This window comes from Phodopus roborovskii, unplaced genomic scaffold, assembly GCF_943737965.1.
Source record: "Phodopus roborovskii unplaced genomic scaffold, PHOROB, whole genome shotgun sequence".
In the NCBI taxonomy this organism is placed as follows: domain Eukaryota; kingdom Metazoa; phylum Chordata; class Mammalia; order Rodentia; family Cricetidae; genus Phodopus; species Phodopus roborovskii.
In genome coordinates, this window is record NW_026125150.1 from 68,215 (window position 1) to 92,377 (window position 24,163).

General features: G+C 38.8%; 1 protein-coding gene across 1 annotated transcript in view; it reads left to right on the forward strand.

The window, feature by feature from the left end:
• The window catches only part of LOC127226198 (coiled-coil domain-containing protein 150-like), a 79,106-nt gene that overhangs the window by 20,442 nt on the left and 34,501 nt on the right, over positions 1-24,163 (forward strand). Inside the window, 11 exon segments of the mRNA XM_051190127.1 lie at positions 553-773; positions 916-1,094; positions 3,375-3,443; positions 7,856-7,972; positions 8,899-9,028; positions 11,932-11,975; positions 13,949-14,041; positions 17,568-17,675; positions 18,782-18,906; positions 19,332-19,509; positions 19,649-19,717. Of these exon segments, the coding sequence (XP_051046084.1) occupies positions 553-773; positions 916-1,094; positions 3,375-3,443; positions 7,856-7,972; positions 8,899-9,028; positions 11,932-11,975; positions 13,949-14,041; positions 17,568-17,675; positions 18,782-18,906; positions 19,332-19,509; positions 19,649-19,717 (1,333 nt within the window).

Here is a 24,163-nt window from a genome sequence, read left to right on the forward strand (position 1 = left end):
ACTCACATGTCAGCAGCAGTAGGAGAGGACACTGGCTAACCCCTTTTAGGATCTTCTTCCTGGGGAATCAAGACTTTGGCAGTGTGCATATTTATAGAACTGTCATTTTGTTCTGTAGTCTAGAGGCATGCATACTCTTAATCTCTTTGTTCATATGTCCAGGAGAATTCAGGGCCCTGAGAATGTAAGAGTTAAGATGACATATTCCACTTGCTTCTGTCCTTCTAGCCTTAGGGAAATTGGGAAGTCAAGAGATTTTGTTCTAGTTGTCCAGTGCATGGCCTGGGTAGGGGTTGAATGTAACTGCCTCAGACTTTTTCTGTACATCCAGTGTGGATATTTATAATTGCCAAGTGTAGAAGAGGCTCATCTTGTTTCTGACACTCTTAGAAATAACTGATCTATTAGGTGCTTACTAGCTGCATTCCCGTCTAAGAGAGTCAGGAGCCTCATATTCAACCAGATTGCTGGTGTCACTGCCATTCTAATTAGAAAGGCTCCATTGGCTCCTAAGACTGCATTATGTAATATTGTTTTGTGGTGCTGTTCCAGAGGTCAATTGGAAACTTCAGATTATTTAGAAGACCCTGCCAGCCAGAAACTCATTAGTCCTATCCCAAGTGAAGTAATTTGTCCAGAAAAAACTGGTATTTTATGGAAGAACTGTGAGTTTCTGGTAAACCGAATGTGCCATTTGGAAAACCTCATCCAGTCCTTGAAGTTGAGCATCTGTCGTCTACAAACTGAACAGAAATTGAATCCACAGAAAACAGGTATAGGTTTGCAGAGGATTGCAGAGAATTTGTTTCTGTGTGGGTGCTTGATATTTTTGTGATTCTGTGGTTTTGTTCACCCTTCTTCTCTGTCCTTCTGTGCTTTTGTTCACCTTTCTGCTCTGTCCTGTGCTGTATGTAGCTTTTCTGAAGGATCAGCTGAATACAATACAGGAGGAACATTCCACGGACCTGAAACTGTTGCACCTTGAAGTGATGAATTTGCGCCAGCAACTGAAGGATGTCAAGGAGGAAGAAGACAAGGCACAAGATGAAGTGCAGAGATTGACTGCCACTCTGGAAATTGCCTCTGAGACAAAGGTTTGTGCTGAGTGTTCTGAAGTGTGGCTTCCCTGAAAAAGGCAACAGCTCCAAAAGACTGAATTACAAATGGAGATGTTGATGTTAGAATCTTGTCATTAGAAATTTGTCTCTATTAATGTGTATTGTCAATGGTTGTTCATAGACCCCTTGCTGTGTATAAAACCTAGGATCTAGGCTTGGTCCTCTTTTAAGAGCTACACAGTAGTTGGGAGCTTAAGGCATAACATGACAAATTATTTAGGAAAAAGTTGAAAACAGACCACTGAGTGAACATTGCATAAGAACACTGTGTTTGAGAGGAGGAGAATCTGTGGCCAATATAGATCAGGTCAACTTCAGAAAAGATACACTTGGTCTCAAAGCAGAGTGCTTAAGGCATCTCAGGGAACACAAGCACAGACAGCAAAGATGACTACTGCTTAAAAAGGAAACCAGGTCTCTTTCCATGGACTAGTGGACTGGTCGGGGTAATAAATCAGATTATTTTGAAAGGTCTTAAGAAGTAGCATATTATTAAATAAGAGTATGTTTTAATGAGTAATAGATCTGAGAGAGGTCTCCTGGCCACAATCATTCTGTGCTTATCCTCTTTCTGTTATTCAGATTTTTATGCTGGGTACCATTTTGAGTTAAAATGTGTGAACTCCAGCATTACTGGAGTGAGAATGTGTGGCAAGTAAGCTGAGTACTAGCTAATTTCACATTGCAGAGTACCTAAAAATCAAGAGTAATTAATACTTTGGATGACCCAGTGGGAACTGATTAAGAATTTTTGATGCAGAACCATGCACTGACAAGATAGAAAACGAATTAGATGTTACTGTATCCTGACTATGGAGAGAGGAAATTGGCAGCAAAGAACCCAAGCTTTGGACTTCCTGGTCGATGCTGCTAACTCTGCATGGCTCATGGGAGCACGTCTGTCCTCCAGCCCTTCTCTCACCTGCTCCGTTTCCTGAAGTCTCTGCTTTTTCTCTTGGATTCTGCTTTATTCTTCTGTCAACACACAAGCAACAAAAAAGGGAAGAGGTGTTTATTCCCCCAAACTATCAGTGTAACAAGACTAAGAAATCACGATGTAAAATAAATGTGGTTAAAACTTGGAAAAAAGTAATCTTTTGTGTTATGAGTCTACATAGGTCAGAACTAGAATTGTGGCAGGAGCAAAGGATATTTTATGAAAGATAGTCTTGGAATCAGGTACAAGATAGAAAGAAGGCGACCACAACTTTAGTCTTTATATCTAGGATTGTGGTATCATTGATAATGATTGAAAACTGTATTTTTCATTATGAATTCCTAAGCATGAATGGTATTTGAAACTGATGGTGCTATATACCTTCTAAAATACATTCCAAAATTTAAAAAGCAGCTATCTCTCTGAGTTTGAAGCCAGCCTGGTCTATGTAGTGAGATACACACACATACACACACACACACACACACACACACACACACACACACAGAGACAAACACATTCTCTCTCACACACACATTCCCTCTTTCTTCCCCCCCCCCACTATTTACTGAGTTAAGGGCACTAATTGCTTTTGCAGAGGACCCAGGTTTGATTCCCAGCACTCAATTGGCAGTGCACAAATGTCTGTAACTCTGTGGGTACCAGACAGGTACATGGTACACATATCTACATGCAGGACAAACACTTCACACAAATAAAAATAAGTCTTAAAAAGAAATAGGGGTTATCTAAGTGTGAGGAATGGAGTTTGAATTCCCATGACCTATACAAATTCTAAGCAAGCAAAGCAGCTTTAACATTCAGAAGGCAGGAACAAGATCCCAGGAGCAAGCTGGTTAACCAGACCAGCAAATTAAGGGATGGCATACTAAGTTCAGGTGAGAGGCCCTTAGTCAATGTGTAGAACAGGGAGCAATCCAGGGAGACACCCATTGTCATTGTCAACTTCTGGCCTCCACATACCTGTGTACCCATATACACATACACATGCATATACACACATATGTACCCACATACACACATGTATATGCACACATGTATACATACATGAACACCCATATGTATAGGTACACATGTATACATGTGTACCTCCCACATGTATATGCATACATATTCACACATGTACCCATATACACATGCATATGCACATATGTACACTGATAGACACATGTGAAAAATAAAAAAATAGCACTTATAAGCTGCCAAGGGAAAAGAAGACTGAATTTGACTTGATAAACCTAGACACAGTTTCTTCCTGTCATTTCAAGTTATTAGATCTTTCTTCCTTCTCTTTTCAGAAGAACGCAGCTGTTATTGAGGAGGAGCTAAAGACCACAAAGCGTAAAATGAACCTTAAAATTCAAGAGGTAAGAGAAAGGACAGGAGATGTTGAGGAGGTGTTGTAATAGCAAAGGGAAATCAAGAAAGTGTAAGGATGGAAAGAATCCTTTGAGAAAGAAAGTGTGTCTTTGTATGAACACTTTAAATATTTTTTCACATTTAACTGAAGCAAGAGTGTCTGCCCTCAGTTGCTTAAAGATATTCTTATATGTTAAAACTGCCATAAAACTGGAACTAAACCAAACCAAACCAACAAAAAAACAAAACACCCATTGAGCCAGTAGAGAAACAGTTACTAAACATGGTGGCCCATAGGCTATTGTTAAGTAAACACTTCGTGAGACATTTTAATATAAAGTTATGTTAAAATGGAAAAGTCTACACTTCTTATTTTACCTTGAAACATTCATGTGGGCTTACATGTTTGGAACTTGGAAGGAGTGGCTACTAAATGCTATTGAATTAGTTGTGGGTCTGTGTGTTAGTTGTCATCTATTCAACAGGGAGCACCACTGATGAGGCCTTAGAGACACGCTGATGTGTGGGTGTAAGGATAAGTTATAGGACCCAGTTTTCACTGTCCCCTTAGCAGTGTAGTAGTAATAGGTCCTTAACTATAACCTGACCACCCCCAGGTTCTTAGCCCCAGTGATGGTGCCTGTACTGGGTGGTTTTCTGTGGCAACTTGACACAAGCTAGAGTCATCAGAGAGGAAGGAGCCTCAGTTAAGGAAATGCCTCCATGAGATCCCGTGGTGTAAGGTATTTTTTCTACTAGTTGTTAATGGGGAAGGGCCCAGCTCATGGTGGTGCCATCCCTGGGTTCTATAAGAAAGCAGCCTGAGCAATCCAGGGGAAGCAAGCCAGCAAGCAGCTCCCCTCTATAGTCTCTGCGCCAGCTTGTGACTCTAGGTTCCAGCCCTGCTTAAGTTCATGTCCTAACTCCCTCCAATGAAGGACTGTGATCTGGAAGTATAAGCCAAGTAAATCCTTTCCTCCCCAACTTGGTCTTAGATCATGGTTTTTATCACAATAACAGTAATCCTAACTAAAACAAGCCTATATTTTTATTTCATTCTATCAATTCTATTCCTCTAGAGAACCCTGACTGAGTTGGCCTTTTTTTTAGATATCTTAATATAAATTTAATAGTTTTTTATTTATAGGAAATTATGCAGACAACATGTACCCATTCTCTATAAACTCCCAGTTTTTTCCCTAGCATTACATTTTGAAGTATTTTGGCCACAATTTATGAAATGATACTGATGTGTCACTAAAGTACATAGTTTACATTAGAATTACAGAAATTCACTGTAGTACTGTAGAGTTCTATGAATTTTAACACCATTTTAACACCATGTATCTGCCATTCCAGGATCAAGTGCAGTAGTTTCCCTGCCCTAAAAATGCCTTGTACTCCACAGGCAAATTCATCTCTTCTGCTAGTCCCTTGATGAGCACAGATCTTTGCATTGCATATATGGTTTTGGTATAGTTAAGATAATCCTTTTGGGCTGTACACTTAAGTTTCTTCATGTCTTCCCAAGGCCATTAGTTCATATCTTCTTTTTAAAGAAAGTATTTAATTTAGAAACAATCTTATGTATCAATCCCAGTTCCCTCTCCCTTCCATCTTCCCATGCTCCCCACCAACCCCCCCATCCCATCTCCCACTCACTCCCCAAGGAAGGTGAGACCTTCTGTGGAGGATCACCAAAGTTTTCATATCATTTTGGGGAGGGCCTAGGCCCTCCTTCATGTATCTGGGCTGAGGGAGTGTCCCTCCATGGGGAATGGGCTAGAAAGTCCATTTGTGCACTAGGGATAAATACTTGTTCCACTGAAAGAGGCCACATAGACTGCCCAGTTCTCCCAACTGGCACTCAGAGAGCTTGGTTCAGTCCAATGTTGGTCACCAGCTTTACAACTGGGGTCCCTGTGCTCCCACTTGCTCAAAGCAACTGTTTCTGGGGGTTTCTCCAGCCTGGTCTTGACCCCTTTACTCATTCCTCCTCCCTCTCTACAACTGGACTCCAGGAGTACAGCTCAGTGGTAGCTGTGGTTGTCTGCTTCTGCTTCCATCAGCTACTGGATGAAGGCTCTAGAATGGCTTTTAAGGTAGTCATCAATTTCATTATAGGGAATGGGCACTTAAGGTAGCCTCTCCACTATTTCATAGTACTTTTACTATATATAGTATATTTTCTTCATCCATTCACCAATCAGAGAACATCCTGGTGTCTTACAGGTCTGTGTGGACATAAGATTTCCACTTATTTGCTTGCACTGGGGCCATAGTGAAATCTGGGCCGAGGCTGCTTTTGAGGAGCATGTCTAGGTCTATGACCCTACAGAGGGCAGGCTCTGTGATGGTGACCATAGCCCTTGTTGCCACCAAAGGATTCTGGGTTACCACCTGTGGCCATGGAGTTGGAGGGACATATCACTGCTGGGACCATCCCAACCTGCCCCTCACCTAAGAGGAGTGGCTCCAGTGGCCTGGACTGACCAACTCAGTTGCCACCTGGCATACTTCCAGGGCTTGTAGTAGGCACATCCCAACATCTACCCCATCTATGATCTGCTGGAGTGTGTGAAGGGACTGATCCTGGGGACCCATAGCTGCAGAATCTCTACAACCAGGGGCAACAAACAGCAGGATATCAGAGAGGAATGTCAGTGGGGGTCAATATTGATGGTGTTCCAAAGCCAGAGAAGGGCCTTGAACCTTACCAACAAACTTAATACACAATGGACATTTGCAAGTAAAGTTGTTTGGACAGAAGTGTAGACTTCATGATACACAGCATCTCCCAGGGTCACAAAGATGAATGCGGACGTGATGGAGAGGTGGGAAAGCTGGAGGAGTAAAATGTTTTCCTTTTGTATTAGTATTGTTTATTTTCCCTCAGGGGGACACTACAAGAGGGAGAAGTGGATATAGAGGGACTGGGAGATGAGTAGGATTGGGGTGCATGTTGTGAAATTCCCTAAGAGTAATAAAAGATTTCCACTCGTTTGGGTAAATAACCTCAGAATATAATTACTGGTTGTAATGCAAGCCATATTTAGCTTTGTTAGGAACCACCAACCCATCTTAAAATTTAGCGAGACCATTTTGCATTTCTGTCTTGGAAGAATAAGAATCTTTGTTGTTGCACATTATCCTCAGCATTTGGTGTCAGAGCCTTAAATTTTTGCCATTTTAATAAATATGTGGTCTATCATGTTATAGTTTGAATACCCCAATGTTACATGATGTGAGAATCTTTTCATATACTTATTTATATATATATATCTCCATTGGGGAAATATATTTTAGATTATTATCTCATAATTAAGGTGGCTTAGTTTTGAGTTTGTTACTTGGTATATTTAGGGTCTGATTTGCAGGTTCCCTGTAAAGACTCAATAGCTAACAGCTGGATCCCAGTGGTCTTTGAATAGTGGTCAAACCTTTAAGAGATGCAAGCCTAGTGGAAAGCACTAATTCATTGAGGATAATCACCCTTGGAAGGGATTCATGTAGTTTTCATGCAGCCCTGGTTCGTTCCTATGAAAGTGGAGTTACTATAGAAAGGAGTAAGTCTGTGTGGCTTCTCTTGCCTGTATGATATCACCACGGTGTTATGTCATCATGAGGCCCTCACCAGAGCTGAAAATGTGTGGTTGTCCAATCTTGAACTTCAGCTCCTAAAACTTTGAGGTAGGGGCTGGAAAGATGATGGCTTAGTGGTTAAGAGCACTGGTCATTCTCCCAAAAGGCCCTGAGTTCAGTTCACAGGAACCACATGATTGTTCACAACCATCTATAGTGGGACCTGATGCCCTCTTCTGGTATAAAGGTGTACATGCAGATAGAGCACTCACATCTTTAAAAACAAAACCAGGAGCTAAATAAACCTTGATTCTTTATACATTATCTAGCCTCAGATATTTTGTTACAGTGACATATAAAAGACTAAGAGATGATATAAATCCTATATCAAAATGCGATGTATTTAAACATTTTCTGCCAGCCTAAATTTTGTCTTTTCATTTTCTTAGCAATGTCTTTCAGAGAATGAAAACCCTTCATGAGGTCTAATTAGAAAAATGTCTTTCATAGATAGTGATTTTGGTGTCACTTAGGTATTTGCATGATGTTTGCTTGTCCTCGGGACTTGCTGTGCCCTGTCATTTCTATTGCCTTCCTTTTGTATGTGCTGCTTGAAAGTTACTAGTGGGTCTTGATCCCCAATTTGTAAAGCAGATTTCAACAACAGAAAGATGGGGGGAGGGGGCAAGCTTGACTTCATTTTTAGGAAGGAATGAGCATGTTTCAAAGTAATGTGAAGGTGTGGGAATGAAAGCGTCTCATGGAAACTGTGGTGATTGCATCTTTTTGAACTGGAGTGGTATCCATTGGTCTCCCTAACTGCAGTGTTGCTCTTTAGCTAAGGAGACAACTGGCTCAGGAGAAGCACTTCAGGGAGTCTCTTGAGAAATCTTCATTGTCCATGCTACTCAAAATACAAGAAATGGGCTCAACAGTGGAGGCAGAACGGAAGCAGGTACAGATTTGCTTTCCTTGTTTGTTAGAGAAGTAAAACCACAGAAGGGGGAGCTGGCATTCTTCCCTGCAAGCTCATCAGTTTGTTTATTTCCTCTAGATTTACTGAGGTCCTTTTTCTTAGTGACCTGATTAAATATAGTGCAAAATAAGAATCACTCTGCTATCTAACTCAACAGTTCTCAATTCATGAATGAAAAAGCCAAGGTCCAGAGAAGTGAGTCTGTCTCAGGTTTTATTGAGGTTAATTATGTTGGTACGTTAGCCTCCTGTACCAGGCAGTCTCTGCTATAGGCATTCATTGTGGAAGCTGCTGCCCTAGCTAATGCTATGTTTATGATCTGCTTAGAAAGTAAAGACTAAGTGGAATGAACCCTTGAAGCAAATAAGTAAAATAACCAGGAACATATTTACGTTGCTGTTTTCATGTATCCTACTTATATTAACATGATATTTTTGCCTCCACAGTCTTTATTATTTGAAATACTTTTATGTGTTTAAGATGCCTTAAATTTGCATTTTGGTATTTATTATTTGAGTGTATAATCTTTATCATTTTTACCAATGACTATACTTCACAGCTGAATTATAAAAATGAGTCTATTTTACTTAAGGAATTATGGACGATCCTATTTAAATCAAAATTGGTTCAATGTAAATAAAATTAAAGATAAAATTCTTTTCTTGCCCTGCTACCCTCATGTGCTCAGCAGCCTGCTGTGGCTGGTGACTACTGTTTAAGTGCACATAGGATGCGCCATGGGACAGCACTTCAAGTTAGAAACTGGTCTGCTGAGATTTCAGCTGGGAAAATACCGGCACGTCCCTTTCCTCTCAGTGACACTAGGGTTGAAAATTCCACCTTCTGTGTGTTCTATCAGATCATGCACTATCTTACAGAAACAGTTTTTCTTAACACAATTTCAGGTGCACTCTTTGCAGCAGAACTGCACTGCCCTGCGCGGCTCTATTCAAACCACCCAAGAACTGTTGGCACAGGAGCAGCAAAAGAATGGAGAGTTGGAGATGATTACCTCACAGCTCAAGTCTGATCTAAGTATGCAAAAACTCCTAAGAGCCTGAGTTCTTCAATTGGCCAGGGTTGGTGGTGGAAAACATTGCTGGGCTTCTTCCTATATGGTCCTGAAACCAAGATAGATATTGGTAATAAAATTTGATCTTAATTTTCTGTGTGTGTGGTAAGAGGTTGATAGGGCCTTACCTATACTAGGCAAACTCTTCACTGAGCTTGCCCCGTGGCCACCTTTGGGTTTGGTTTGTTTGTGGGTTTATTTGCTGAAATGGGGGGGTCTAAGTTGCTCAGGTTTGAGTTAGGCGTGAGATCTTTTTATCTAAGCTTTACACATCTAAGATGCAGGTCTGTGCCACTAGGCCTGGCAGAGCCTCTTCTTTGTTTCTTTCTTTAAAAAAAAAAAAAAAAAAAATGAATACAATGTAAGGCCTGCATGTATACCTGCAGATCAGAAGAGGGCACCAAATCTCATTACAGATGGTTGAGAGTCACCATGTGGTTGCTGGGAACTGAGTTCAGGACCTGTGGAAGAGCAGCCAGTACTCTTAACCACTGAGCCATCTCTCCGGCCCGAGCCTCTTATTTATAAACCATTATCTTTAAGTTTTCCCTTCCATGATGACTCAAGTGTGCACTAGTGGGGACATTTAGACACTGTGGATATAAATGTGTCAATTAACTATTAATAAGGAAATGAGGTTCCTCTTACTTACTGTAGCCAAATTTACCATTCTTCCAGTTGTCAATTCACAGAGATGGGTGTTTATAATGCACCGGTAAGAAGAGTTTAGAATAATTCCCTTATTTTACAGACTAGTTCTCAAAGGGGCAGAGCAGGGAAAGAGGAGTCTTAACCCCGAGTCTAGGTGCACAATCTTGCTGTTTCAAGCCCATCAATCAGCCTTTGCCTCTACTGCTGTTGGTAGACTACTGTAAAGCAGCATCAGGCAGTCTCCACTGCAGAGACCATTCCCACATGAATAATGGTTTATGTAGGGCTTTCACACAGATTGTGTCATTGGTTGCTCAAAGCTGTCTGTAGCCATTGAAAGTTCCAAAAGAAATGGAGAAGAAAAACTTAATCCTGTCTTCTCATTGTGAGCCGTGTGTTTCTTCTAGTGTGCTACCTGCAATGAGAAAGCACCAACGGAAAAATAAACATGACAAAAAGTGTAGAGAAAAGAGTAAACCAATGCCTTTCTACAGTTGTTAGCCACCTTTCCTTGGGGCTGCTGAGTGAGTCACTGTGTCAGGTTCCTGATGGCAATGCCTGGAGATAACCTTCTGTCTTCTATTGTACACCTACACACATTTGGGTTACACTTCATATTTTTTCCTTGGGATCTCATTTTCACTTTATGACAACTTTGTTATCAAGAAAGAAAATATACCTATCATACACAGTAAAAAGATCTGGAGATCATGCCCAAGGACCCAGTATACACAGAATAGCATGGGCTAAAGTGCAGATCGTTCTGTGTATGAGCTCTCTGTTTATTGGGCTTTCTCTTACATAGATTTGTTTAGTTTTTTGGATTTTTTAAGCATGTGTGTGAGACCACTAGATGAAGATTAAACACAATAAATCAAGATAGCATGAGGGAAAGGAAGCCTTACTGAATACCAACTGTATGCTCAGTATTATTGACTTTATGTACCATTTTATTGCTTTTAGGTACAAATAGCTATATGGCTAGGTTAAAAAGAAATAACTTTAAATACTTTCTTCAGTGTATTAAAAATAGAAAAGGATATTAACAGTAAATAACATGTAACTTAAAGTAATTATTCTATGAAGATAGACGTTTCCTTTTGTTCATACTTTGAGTATAACTTTAGAACAGATCACAACATTTATCTCTTTTCATTTTCACACATTTTGAATTAGACTTCAATGAGTCATTGATTCACATCTTTATAAAACAGTTTCTTTAAGATATATCCTATGTAAAATAGGAGTTTTTAAACATGTTTTGAAATTGCCTGGCTTTAAATTTTAAGTATAACAGCACTAATATAGTTCTAAATTTTCTATAAAGTCAAAACATTAATTTTAAGTGTTATACAATGCCAAACTATTACCCAATTTTCCTTCCTGCATGTGTGTGACAAATGCTCTAACATGGAATCACAGCTCAGCTGTGTTCCTTAATTTTCTGTCTTCGGTTACAGCCTGTGAATGGTTTCATATCTAACCCTGAAGTTACCCTTCAAAGCTGTAGACCACTATCCTGCTGTCAAATCAACACCTGTAGTTGGATGCCAGACACATCAGAACATGAGGAAAATGTCAGTGTCTATCCATTCATTTTGTTCTGTTTCTGGAGTTTGCTCCTTCCATGCAGACCTTATATAGGTGGAGTCCAGCATCTACCCTGCTGCCCCTGTCTGCTCGCTGCATGGTCACCTGGGTCCCAACAGTCTTCTCTTCTGTTTCATATGTCTGGTTTCCTTCTCTGTTTTCATTGTCATTGCCAGGAGAAAAATAGCCCTTATTGTTTTATGTGTGTGTCCCTGGTTTTATTAAATCTTGATTAAAGTAACTTAACAAAAATATGTTGATTATATCCCTCCCAGAATAATGTATGCATTGAATAAAATGTGACCTTATTTACTATTAAAAGCAACAGTGGACCAGGTTCTTTTTAACTTATTGTCTGATTAATTTTATCACTTTAAAGAGAAGTTTGCCATGTAGCCCAGGCTGGCCCTGAACTTATGATCCCCTACATCAGTTGCTCAAATGATGAGATTCTAGGCAATCTGTGTTGATAATTATGTACCTAGCCTATGAAAATATGATAAAATGCAGGTGTTAATATTTCCACAAAACATTGACTTAAACGACCAAAGCTTTTAGGGAAAAGTGCTGTGTGGTTTCTATGTGTTAAATCACCATTGCCATCATATAAACTTTTTGCTTTTAGTTTCCAGAGATAACCTCATTTGCAAGTTGGCTGAAGAAAATAAGGTATGTATTCCTGTGACAGAATACAGAGATGGTGGCTTTCTTTATTTCTTTGTTGTTGTTGTTAGTTTTGGTTTTGGTTTTTTGAAACTCTTTTCTATGTATTGCTTTGGAGGTTGTCCTGGAACTCTCTGTGTAGACCAGGCTGCCCTCAAACTCACAGAGATCTGCCTGCATCTGTCTCCCGAGTCCTGGAATTAAAGGTGTGAAGGTGGCTCTCTTTATTAAGTCATAATCCTTCACTGGTGCTTGTATATAAATTTCTGATTCTTCAGAAAGCTCTAGGAACAAAAGGTTCACATAAATAAGCTGTATATTCAGGCAGTACTAAGTAGTAGAACTAAGTGATCATCTTAAGCAGGTTATCTTCTTTTGAAAAGATAAAATAAAGCTGGGCATTGGTGGTGCATGCTGTTGTTAGTCTTAGCACTTGGGAGACAGAGCCAGGTAGATCTCTGTGAGTTCAAGGCAAGCTCTGATCTACAGAGCAGGTTACAGGACAGGCTCCAAAACTACAGAGAAATCCTGTCTCAGAAAAAAAAAATCGTGGATTTTGCCAATTATAAATTAATTTCTAAAACAGGGTCATGAAATATAATATAGTGTTGAAGTTCATGGTTGCTCAGCAATGGAAGTGCATCAAATACTGAACCACAAGTTGTTTCCCTCAAAATATTTTTTAACTTTTTAAATTTAATATTTTTTTCTTATTTTACATATCAGTCCCAGCTCCTTCTCCGTCCCATCCCCCATCCACTCCCCAGGGAGGGTGAGACCTTCCATGAGGGATCATCAAAATCTTGTCAAGTCATTTGGGGTAGAGCCTAGGCCCTCCCCCCATGTCTCTAGGCTAAGGGAATGGCCCTCCATGGACTGAATCACACTCTTAAAGGTGGGCAAAATGGTGAACTTTATTTTAACTGAATTCAGAAAAGAAGAAAATTTTTATCATTTTACACTCTTAAGTTAGTCTCTGTGCTCCCATTTGGAATAGGTTTTCTGTTACCCTCTCACCCTGTGTTGTGTGGTGCTTGTCTTCCCACTTCGGAGGAAATTGAGAAGTAGTTTTCTCAGTGCTCATCGCTCTTTTACCAAAAAGTTCTTAAGGACTCTTCAGTCACCCCTCACTTGTCTCTTCCCCTCTCCCAATCCCAGAGAGAACTAGTTCTGTTCCTTGGAGCACAGGTGCTTCCCTTCTCCACCCTGAGGTCCTTATTGATGGAAGCATCTTATAACTTTTAAAGGTGTTTGAATGTGTTTCTTTGGAATCACAAAATCTTACTGGTAATAAAAATGTGTATTTGATATAAATATTCTTATAGAGATCTGACTTGACATAGGAATATAAGTGAGTAGTTATAGAATGATTTTAGTCAATTTTTCTAGTCAGAATGCTAATATGAAACTAATGAAGTCTTTAAAATTTATTTTTCCTTCTCATACATTTTCTGATTAAATTATTTTATTTCATGATCAGTTTTACTTGAGCAAGTGAACATTCCCCTAATTTGTGCTATGGGGACTAGAATGCAAAAGTCTCAGTATTCTTTGAAAAATAAAAATATGTGAGCCAGGAAAAGTTAGGCAGTTTTGAGTTGAGCAAGATTCTGGAGGACATCTTGGTTGCCTTCAAGTTCAGCAAGTAAGAGCTGAACTGATTAATATGTACGTGAAGGCTTTTGCATGAGATAAGTTGTCCATGAGAAAAAAACCTAGCAACAGGGCCGCTGGATCATTGCAGTTTCAGTTTTGTAAGAATATTCAGACTGTTTTCTGAAGTGCACCATCATTTTCATTCCCACCAGCAGCCAATGAGAATGCTCTGCATCTGTATCAGCTTTGTATACACCCTTTCTTTGGTACTGAGAAATAAAGGGAGTTTGGAAATCAAAGATACTAAGACTCTGTACGCACCTAGAGATGTGCATAATATCTTGCCCATGTGAAAAAGAGAGCAATTTTTTTTCCTTCAATAGAGTACACAAATGTCTTTCAACAAGGAACATGAAGAAAATACGTATTTGAAATCTGAAATGATATCCCTTCAAGATGCATCAGAAAAGGCAAAGGTAAATCTTTGCTTCTCCCTCTCACTTTCTTAAGATATTAATTAGTTTAATTAAAGAACCAAGAGTAATCTTGGTTATATAAATTCATATTGTCTTTTTCCTCTAGCTTTTTATTTCTGTAAGATCTACTTCATCTATCAACCATTATCAAATTAACTACATTTTGGATTTCCCCTATCAAATTCCTTTGATACTGGTACAGGTACATGACTAATCACATGTACATTTTGCTTTCTAATTTAGTCATTGTATTAGGCTTTTTTTTTTTCCTGTGATAAAATACTTGAGCAATTTAGGGAAGAATTTATTGTGGCTCACACTTTAGGGTGAGTAGGTCATGGAGCTCAAGGTCACAGGGCATCTGCAATGGAGAGGAGAATGAGAAATGTTTGTCCACAGCTTGCCTTCCCCTTCTTATCCAGTGTGGGACCTCTGCCTGTGGAATGGTGTTACCTATACTTAATGTGGGTCTCAACTTCACCTAAAAATCTCCCATTTACATGTTTAGAGGTCTGTTTCCATGGTGATTCTAAAATCCATCAGGTTGATGAGATTAACCATTGAAATTTCTCTTCCCTTACCCAGTGCATTTCTAAGAAGCTCCATTGCAACCGCTATCTACTAAACTTTTTTGGTGTGCTCTGTATAAAATAGTACAGAAGAGCATAAGAAATGCTTGTTAGAGTTGGGATTTAAGGATGATCATTTTCTGTAAGGTGTTGCATCCAAATTTAACTTATACTTTATATTAATACTTGAGTGTATATTGAAAACAGTAACTGAATACACAGGCACACTATTTCACAGAATCCAGTGAAATGCTTATCCTTAAAACAACTTTTCTTTTGGCACAATTAGATTGCTGTATTGTTAATGTCATTATGTTGCTGTACTTTATAGTAAAATGAAATAAAATGAAAAGAATATCCTTTTATAAAAGTCACCACTATTTCTATACCAATGGTTAACACTAGGTGAACCTGTTTCATATACTAGGCAAACTCTAAGCACCTCACATTACTAACACTTTAACCTCTGCTGGTGCACTAAAGACTGGAAACTGTCACTCAGGATTTGAAGCTCAGGAAGCTTGTACACAGAAGGTTTGCCAGTTCAGCCAGCAAAATGGCAGAGGACGTTTTGCTTTTTGTCTTGTTTGAGTTTGGGTAATTTGGTTATAAACAAACACACTAGCTATTCACTGAAGTCCACAATTCTCATTCAGAAGTGGAAGCATTCACCCATGAGCCCCATATTCTCCAGTCAGGAGCACTAGAAGTTCAAGGTCCTCTTCAGCTACTTAGAAAGCATGGCCAGCCAGACTTGATAAACAATGAACAACATAAACCCCTGCCCATTTTACCTTAAAAAAAATCAATTCAAGTGTATATCTGCCACAAGAATATGGATTTCTGGAGCTGAGGACAGGAGTGTATAGCACAGTATGGGGGCAAGTTATTTACATGCTTGAAGCCCCGAGTTTAATTCAGAACCTCAAAACAAGAAAAGGTAAATTTTGATGTCAGAGAATCATTAACTACTGGTATGATTTGGGGGAATTTTTGTTTTGTTCTGAAGGATCAAAATCTTGTGGGATTAAAATCTGTAATTTGCTTTTGTAAATACTATCTTTGATGGTAAAACATGGATATTTTGTGTTACTGGGTAAGCAATTGTTACAAGTACTTCCCCCCTCCCCGCCTGGTCCCAGAGCCCCAAATAACATAGAAACACTGTATTAATTATGAAACTGTTGGCCAATGGCTAGAGCTTCTTATTGGCCAACTCTGTCTTAACTATTAACCCATTTCTATCAATCTAAGTGTTTCCATGTGGTCTCACTGGAAAGAGAGACTCCAGACCTCTCATTCCTCTCATGGCCTACATCTTGTCTCTTCTTCCTCTACTATATCTCCCAGAATCCTCCTTGTCTCCTAGTCCTGCCTATCTTGCCTTCCTATTTGCCAAAAGTGCTTTATTCGTTAGCCAGTACGAGAAACATATTTACAGAATGTCATCTCCCATCACATTGTCAATGTTGATGATAAAATTTTGGGAATGAATTTTTTATATTATTAGCTAGCTAGACACTTGCACTGAAATTCTATTTAGAAGTCTTGCTCTATTTGACTTGTATTTAAAATTGTGAATTGAGTAAAATGCCAAATGCCTCAGGAGCTCCATAAATGAAATCAATCAATTGGAATTGATCACTTCCTCTCTCCCTTTGTATTCCACCCCTTTTTCTGGTCAGTTGGTATTTATCACTTCCTCTCCCTCCGTAGTACCCCTCCTCTGGCTGTAGAATCCAAATTCATTTTTAAATATAATAAAAAACAAATTGTTGGAAGTTTTAGTCATTTGTGGAAGGTACATTGATCACATCCATCTACCACTACCTTCCACCAATTCTCCTTGTGCTCCCTCCTAATTTAATTTTCTCTCTCTGTTTTTTTTATTCTTAATACCATCAATGCAGTTAGAGCTGTTCATATGTGCATGGGTATGTGGCTAGACCCCAGGGTGTAGGTAACCTACCAGAAGCCACATTCCCCAAAGAAGCAACTGCTCTGCTTCAGGAGCCATCAACCTCCAGTAGCTCCTGACTGGCTTTATCTTGTGCAGGTTATGAGCCGATGCATACCACTACTGAGAGCTGTGTGACAGTCTTGCCATGTTCTGAAGTTGCATTTCACACCTTTCCCCCATATCTGCTGATGGCCCTAAAGTCCTCCCTTCTCTGTACAGCTCTGTGAGCTGTGGGTGGTGGGAAGCTGATGCCATTGCACAGCAGAGCACTCACAGTTACTACACTTGGTACTTTACGTTATAATTCTCTGCATTAACCACTTTCAGCTGCAAAAACATGCTTCCCTGACCAAGGTTGAGAGCAGCACAAATTTGTGGGTACAACTGTAAATATTTAGAATATAATCAATTGCAAGAGCGTTTAGCAAAACAGTAACAGTGAGTTTCCTCCTAAGGCCCATTATTCCCCCAGTTAGGAACTTTAAATTAGGTTTGTAGCTCCAAGCATGAAATCCCGCCTGTAGAACAGACATACTCAATCAAAACAGTTGGCTACTTCTAAAACAGTCATGCCCCTGTTGCATCAGTGGACATATCTTACTAGCAGGTCAGTAATGTAGCATTCAATATTCAGTGCTGGCTGGCTGCTTAGCACTTTCTGTCTGGCACTATGAAAGCTAGCTAGCAGGGAGTTTCCTGCTCAGTTCAGGTTAATTTAGCTATGTCCCACATCCAAAGTAAATAGTATCTTTAGCAATAGGTTCATACTATTTAATTATGCTAGGCAACCAAGAACAGAGGCAAAAGCCTATATTGTTTTGGTTATATCTAGGAGGTCCTGTTACTCATAGGGAAGTATTTGAAAGTAGTTTTTAAACTAATGAAATATTGATGATATGTTGGCTAAGTTAGACTTAGTGTGTTATTGTGAAATCACTAAAAATATGTAAGTGCAGTAATTATTAGGACTTATGACTTGCTGTGTATGTTATCTTAGGTTCTGAATGACGAGCTCTCCAGGAAGTGTTCAGAGCTAACCAACATGCTGAAGATTGTTAAAATGGAGAATGCCAGGGTTATTGCTGAACACCATGCTATTCTGCAGGTATTTTCTTGGTACTCAGACTTCTTTTGTTTGCTTAGAGTTTCTTCTTTTTTAAGACATCTCATTTATCCCACACTGGCCTCAAATTCAGTATGAGTAAGAGTGACCTTGAATTTGTGATCCTACTGGCTAGATCCTCCAGAATGCTAGAATTACAGGCTGCAGCCAGCATTTCTTTCCTTTTTATTTGACTGTTTGTTTCAGCAGGATCTTACTTTGTAGTTCAAAGGCTGCTCTGAAATTCACAGTCTTTCTACCTCAGCCTACAGAGTTCTGGGATTACACGCTATTATTATGACCCAATTGCTTTTTTTTAATTAGTAATTTCCTCCTTTTGCAAAGCGGTGATTTGGCCTTACAACTAAATGGTTTTTAATGCTTTCTTCACAAATATCATGACTTTTAGGAAAATTAGTATCTGTTGTAGTATTTGTATAATAATGGTGTGTAGTTTTGAAACTTTAAAAATGTTTTGACTCACTATTTTGCTTGTATGTATGTATGTATGTGTACCATGAGCCTGCCTGGTACCAGAAGATTTCAAAAGAGGCAGTGGATCCTCACAAACTGGACTTGTGGTTGGGAGTGAGCCACTATGTAGGTTGCTGGGAACCAAACCTGGGTCCTCTTAATGACGTAGCCATCTCTCTAGCCCCCAATGATAGGTACATTTAAAACTGACTCTCACACACCTGTGACTTCCCATTTTGCTTACAGTATTAAAAATACTCTTGACTTTGACCCTGTTTGTTTGAAATTCTGCTTCTTTGTTAGGATTACTTTTCACCAGTCAAAATGGAAAAGTTTTCAAATTCTGGTACTTGGATGCTAAGTAGTAGTAGCTCCTCTGTGTGAGTGAGTATGCGTGTGTGTGTGTGTGTGTGTGTGTGTGTGTGTGTGTGTGTGTGTGTGTCTTCATCTTTGTGTAGCAGAATTATAAAATGACAGACCTGGGTCAACAAGAAGGCTGGGTCCTCAAACTATTTATCACAGACTTTATTTGTGAAAATGAAGCAAGTTTTGAAGTGAGCATAGGGTCTTTGAACAGTTACTCTGTCTATTACCCTGTCAAACAGCATCTCAGCTTTTACTACTCTACCTCTCAGGTGGAGCAGAAAATGATAACAGAGACATTTCAGGAGCAAAATATACTGTTAGACGCAGCCCATGCCAGCATCACCGGTGAACTGCAGACCATTCAGAATGATAAAGCCCAACTCCAGACACACCTGTAAGCAAGCCAGTGCCACGAGCTGCTTTTGTTCTCTTCCTTTGTGTTTTCTGTCCTATGTGAAAGTACCTAGTTTCCCATTTATGAGCCAACCACAGGGATAAAGAATTCTGTCCGGAGGGACCAGTTTCCTAGAACATTGTGAGGCAGGTGGATCTCTCTCTCTCTCTCTCTCTCTCTCTCTCTCTCTCTCTCCCTCCCTCCCTTCCTTCCTCCCCCCCTCTCTCTTAATTCAAGGCCTGCCTGGTCTACAGAGTGAGTTCCAAGACAGCCAGGTCTTCTGTTACACAAAGAACCCCTGTCTGTGAAAACCAAAAGAACAAAAACAACCCAGAGAGGGGGTGGGGGCAGGGGAGAGAAGAACATTTGTCATCTGGGCCAGCAGGATTTGTTTAACTAGATGACTCTTGGTTCTCTTCCTGCAGAGACCATTTAATCCTTGAGCACAGTCAGTGTCTCCAGAAAGCACAGGATGCTGAAAAGAGGGCACTGGTGCAAAAAGAACTTCTGGAGTCAACTATTGCACGACTACGAGATGAACTGGAAGCATCAGTGCAGGAGAAGACATCTCTGCTAGAGGAGAGCGAGAGGTTTCGGCAGGAGGTAGGAGGAGCAGCTGTCCCTCCTAGTTGAGGGGCAGAATGGTGTTTCACAGTGGTAGTCAGAGATGCAGGATGCTGTCACCTGCTGTTTAAATCTGTGTCTTCTAAACATTGTTCCATTTCTTTTCCTACCTGCCCAGGTTAGCAAAACAGAAAAAGAAGTAGCCAAAGAAAAATGCAATTTGGAAAAGGAATTAGCTAAAAGCAAGGTATTGAGGTTTGATTTTTTTTTTTTTTTTTGAAGTTTCATTTATTCTGACCCTCTGTATTGCTGTCTACTCTATCAGTGTATTTAATAAATAGGGTGATTTTACTGATTACCAGTCTGGGGGAGGGGCACAAAGCCAGTGTCATGTAGGGCCTTCTAGTGCTCTGTGGGGGAAGGAGTGTTGTTTGTTGAGTATTTGGAGTTTGCCCCTGTAGGCCCTCACTGCTTCTGGCCCTAGAGTTCCCTGAGACTGAGTTAGCTAATGGGTCTAAAGAAGGCAAAGGGTGACCACTAACACTGCTTACTTACAGTTGTAAAAGCAAGCTTGGCTTTTATATTGTAAGTACCTATGAGTACATGCTACCTATCCTTGAGTTAGCCTTATGTTTTTCTTTAGTTGATATATTTGTACATCCTGACGGAGTAGCTTACAGGTAATTTGGTTCATGCAGGCAGTGTATGGTAAGTAAGAATCACGGGCACTTCCACATCCTTACCTTAGTGACTTTTTGTAGGTTGTAGATTTCATACTCTAGACAGTTTGAAGAGTATCACAGATCATAATACTCAATGATTGCCCTATTGTGCTGTCAATCAAGGGTTAACCCCTCCCACCCCACACACCTGTGTTTTGGTAACTCTTATTTAACTTCACTCCATTAATGCTTCCCATTGCCCGTTAGCCTTTAATGATCACTATTCCACTCAGTTCTTCTAGGAGATTGGCTCTAGTTTTTATGAATGAGTGAAAACAAGTAATTTGTTTCTGGCTGATCTCAATTAGCGTTATGACTTGCATTTATCTACTTGCCTATTCTTATGATAGTTTTGTTTGGATCTCGGGGTGAACAAACGTAACTTTTAGATAGTTTTGAATCTATACATTTCCAGCTGAACTTTTAAGATCAGCTTTTCTAGTTTTGTAAGAAAGGATAACCGCAAGTTTGATAGGCTGTATACTAATTCTATACATTAATTTTTGGAGCATTACAATGTTAATAATACATATGCCATATGTGTGATTTTGTGATTTCTGTCTTTGCTTTGTCTTGTATAAGCTGACTTAGAACTTGTGCTATAGTGTTGACTAGAAATGGTGAGGGTAGGCATCCTTGTGCTAACTTGTCACATTGTCATGTGAGCTGTAGGATGCTGGTAAATTTCCCTCATGAAATTGAGGAAATTCCCTTCTATACATTAGGGTTTGGGGGAAATTTTAGTTGTACAATTTTGAATTTTGTCAAATGTTTTATCTGAAAGTATTGAAATAATCTTAGGGATTGTGTCCTTGATTTTTACAATTATATGTTATATTCATTGATCACAAATGCTTTTTTTTTTTTTCAAAAGTTAGCTTATATTTCTAAGCCAGGCTAACATTCACCTGGTCATGTTTTATATACATGATTTGTATTGCTGGACTGTTTTATTGAGTTTTTAAAGTGTTATTCATAAGAGATTGTTTTATGATTTTATTTTTGTGTTAACTTTGGTTTTGGTGTCAAGATAATATTACCCTCTTAAAATGATTTGCAAATGTTTCTTTTCATATTTTTGGCTAAGACTTTTTGAGGGTCTCATAACAGTTCTTCATTAAGTGTTCTTATATTTACTAATGAAGCCATCTTGTCATAGACTTTGCTTTGATGGAAGTTTGGTTTTTTGTTTATTGGTTTTTGTTTTTTCTTCTGTTTTACATTATTACTGGTTCAATCTTCTATTGAAGGTCTCTTCTGAATTTCTGATCCTTTCTCTTCTCCATTTTGCGTTTTTGTTTTTCTTTTGAATCACTTTCAATAGATTGGTCCTCTCTAGGAATGTGTCCATTCAATCTAGAGTGTGTACAATTGTTCTTTCTAGCCATATACATTTATTTCAATAAAATCACAAGTAACATTCTCTATTGCACTACTATCTAGTAATTTGTATCTTCTCTGTATTTCCTTGGTTAGTCCAGCTACCTGCTTTTTGTTTTCTGTTATTTTCTTGTACTTTATTTCATTTGTGCTATAATATTTATATTATATGTCTTCTGTTTGCTTTGTTTAACCTGTTGTTTGATTTCTAGTTCAAGATAAGCTTGGGTCATTCATTGACTTAAGAAATATTTCTTTTGAACTGGAGTGATGGCTCAACCACTAAAGACTAGGCTCACAACTACAAGATGTTCCCTCTTAGGAATATAGATGGTTCCAGGAATGAATGTCCCTTTCTAAACTGGCTTCACTGCATTCATAAGTTTACTTGTGATGTTCTTTCATTTTCTGTCACCTCAAATTATCCCTTAAGGTCCTCTGAGATTTCAGTTTTTTTTAAATGTTATTTATTTAACAGTTATTTTAGAAATGTGTTAATTTCCTTATATATCTATGAACTTTCCCAGATATTTTTGCTTTAAGTTTAATGTTGTTATATTTTGGATGAGAACATACTTTGCATGATTTTAACCCTTTCTTATTTATTAATAGTTGCTTTATGACCTAACATATGGCCTATTGTAGAGATTATTGCATGTGTATTTGAGAAAGTCTGTAGTCTGCCTTATGAAGAATTGTTCTCTTAGGGCTTGTTAACTAATAATATTGCTTAAATCTTCTATTTGCTCATGAATCTTTTGTTCTATTTAGTATTGCATGTAGAAGATTTGAAATCTATCTACTGTTTACTTCTCTATTCAATTCCGTTCTTATTTTGGCTTTGGGGTTTTCTTTTTATAAGAACATATAGCTATATAAATACTACATTTTGATGGTTAACACTATTTTCCATATGTAGTGTAGAAAATAGTTAATAGTATTGCTCAAGTCTATTTGCTCATGGATCTTTTGTTCTATTTTTATTTTAATGTTTGATTCTAATATTAATGTAGCCAACTAAGCTATTTTCACATTGTTGTTTATATGACAGATATTTCCCCATCCCCTAAATCTAAAATCCATCTTTCAAAAATAGGTGGATCATTAAAAACACTCATTCTGTCTCTTTCTGTTTTTTTAAAAAGACTTTTATGTATTTTTATGTGTATTGGTATTTTGCCTGTGTGTATGAAACCGTGCCACATGCACGCTGAAGAGGCCAGAAGACGGTGTCATATCTTTATGAACTGGAGTTGTAGATGCTTGTCCCAACACCATGTGGGTGTTGGGAATCTAACTGGGTTCTCTGAAAGAGCAACTAGTGCTCTTAACTGCTGAGCCTTCTCTTGATCCCAATATTTCTGCTATTTAAAAGACATGATTTAAAGTCTAAATAATTACTAATGAGAACTAATTTACATCAACAGTTTACTTTTTGCTTTTGTATTGTTACTCTGTTTCTTAATTATTGTCTTCTTCTGTTTTGTGATTATTTCCCTTGCATCATTTTAACTCCCTTACTGCTTCCTCTCTTATCCTTTTTGGCTTTGTAGGTAAGAAAAATTTACAAACAAAATATGGGGCTTGGAGGTATGGCTCAGTCATTAAGAGCATGCCGTCCTCTTGCAGAGGACCAGGTTCAGTTCCCAACACCCACATGGTGGCTCAGAGCCATCCATAACTCCAGTTCCAGGGGATCTGATTCCCTCTCTGGCCTCTGAGGGCACCAAACATGCATGTGGTACCCTTTACCCTTTATTTCTTAGGTGGATTCCAGTTGTCATCTATTACCCATTTGTTTCAGCCTGAAGAATTCCCTTTACTTTTCCATGTAGACTTTGTTTTCTAGCCCCAAAATCTGTACACAAAACAGGGGGTGGGGGGAATTGATAAATTACATATTTCAGTGAGATTTGAATATGTCACAGCCTTAGGGTTATGTGTTAAGCCAGAACAGTCTGTTGTGTGAATTAATATAATTTTTGTTTATCTGAGAAAACTCCAATATTTTTATTGTTGTTAAGGGCTAGTTTTGCTGGGTTCCTAATTCATAGTTGAGGATATTTCTCCTGAAATTTTAAGTACACTATACCTCTCCCTTTTGCCCTTGTAAGTGTCATGCTCAGTCAGCTGTTATCCTACTGGTTATATCTGGTACATGGTGAGCCCTTTTATGGTGGCTTTCAGGGCTTTCTGAATTTGACTTTCAGCATTTTGATGATTTAGTGATATGCTACATTTTGGAGCATGCCTTCAAGTCTTATTTTGAGAGTGTACAGAGCATCTGTCTAAGGTGGACTTTGGAAGCCTTCTCACATCAGAACATGCATACAGTTCTGCCCAAGTTGAGACCCTACGCATATACATGACTTTGTAGAGTTTTAGGAATTTGTCAATATTCTTCAAAGCTTCTAATGGATATTTCATTCCCTATTCTTTGTCTTTTGGATTTTCTGATTATCTTTTTTTTTTTTTTTTTTTTTTTTTTTTTTTTTGTCTAATTCTTTACATTTACTGCAGGCAACTGCAAACTTAGCCAATTACCTCTAGTCATTCATTCCTACATATGTGTCTAGAAGAAAGCTTTTGTA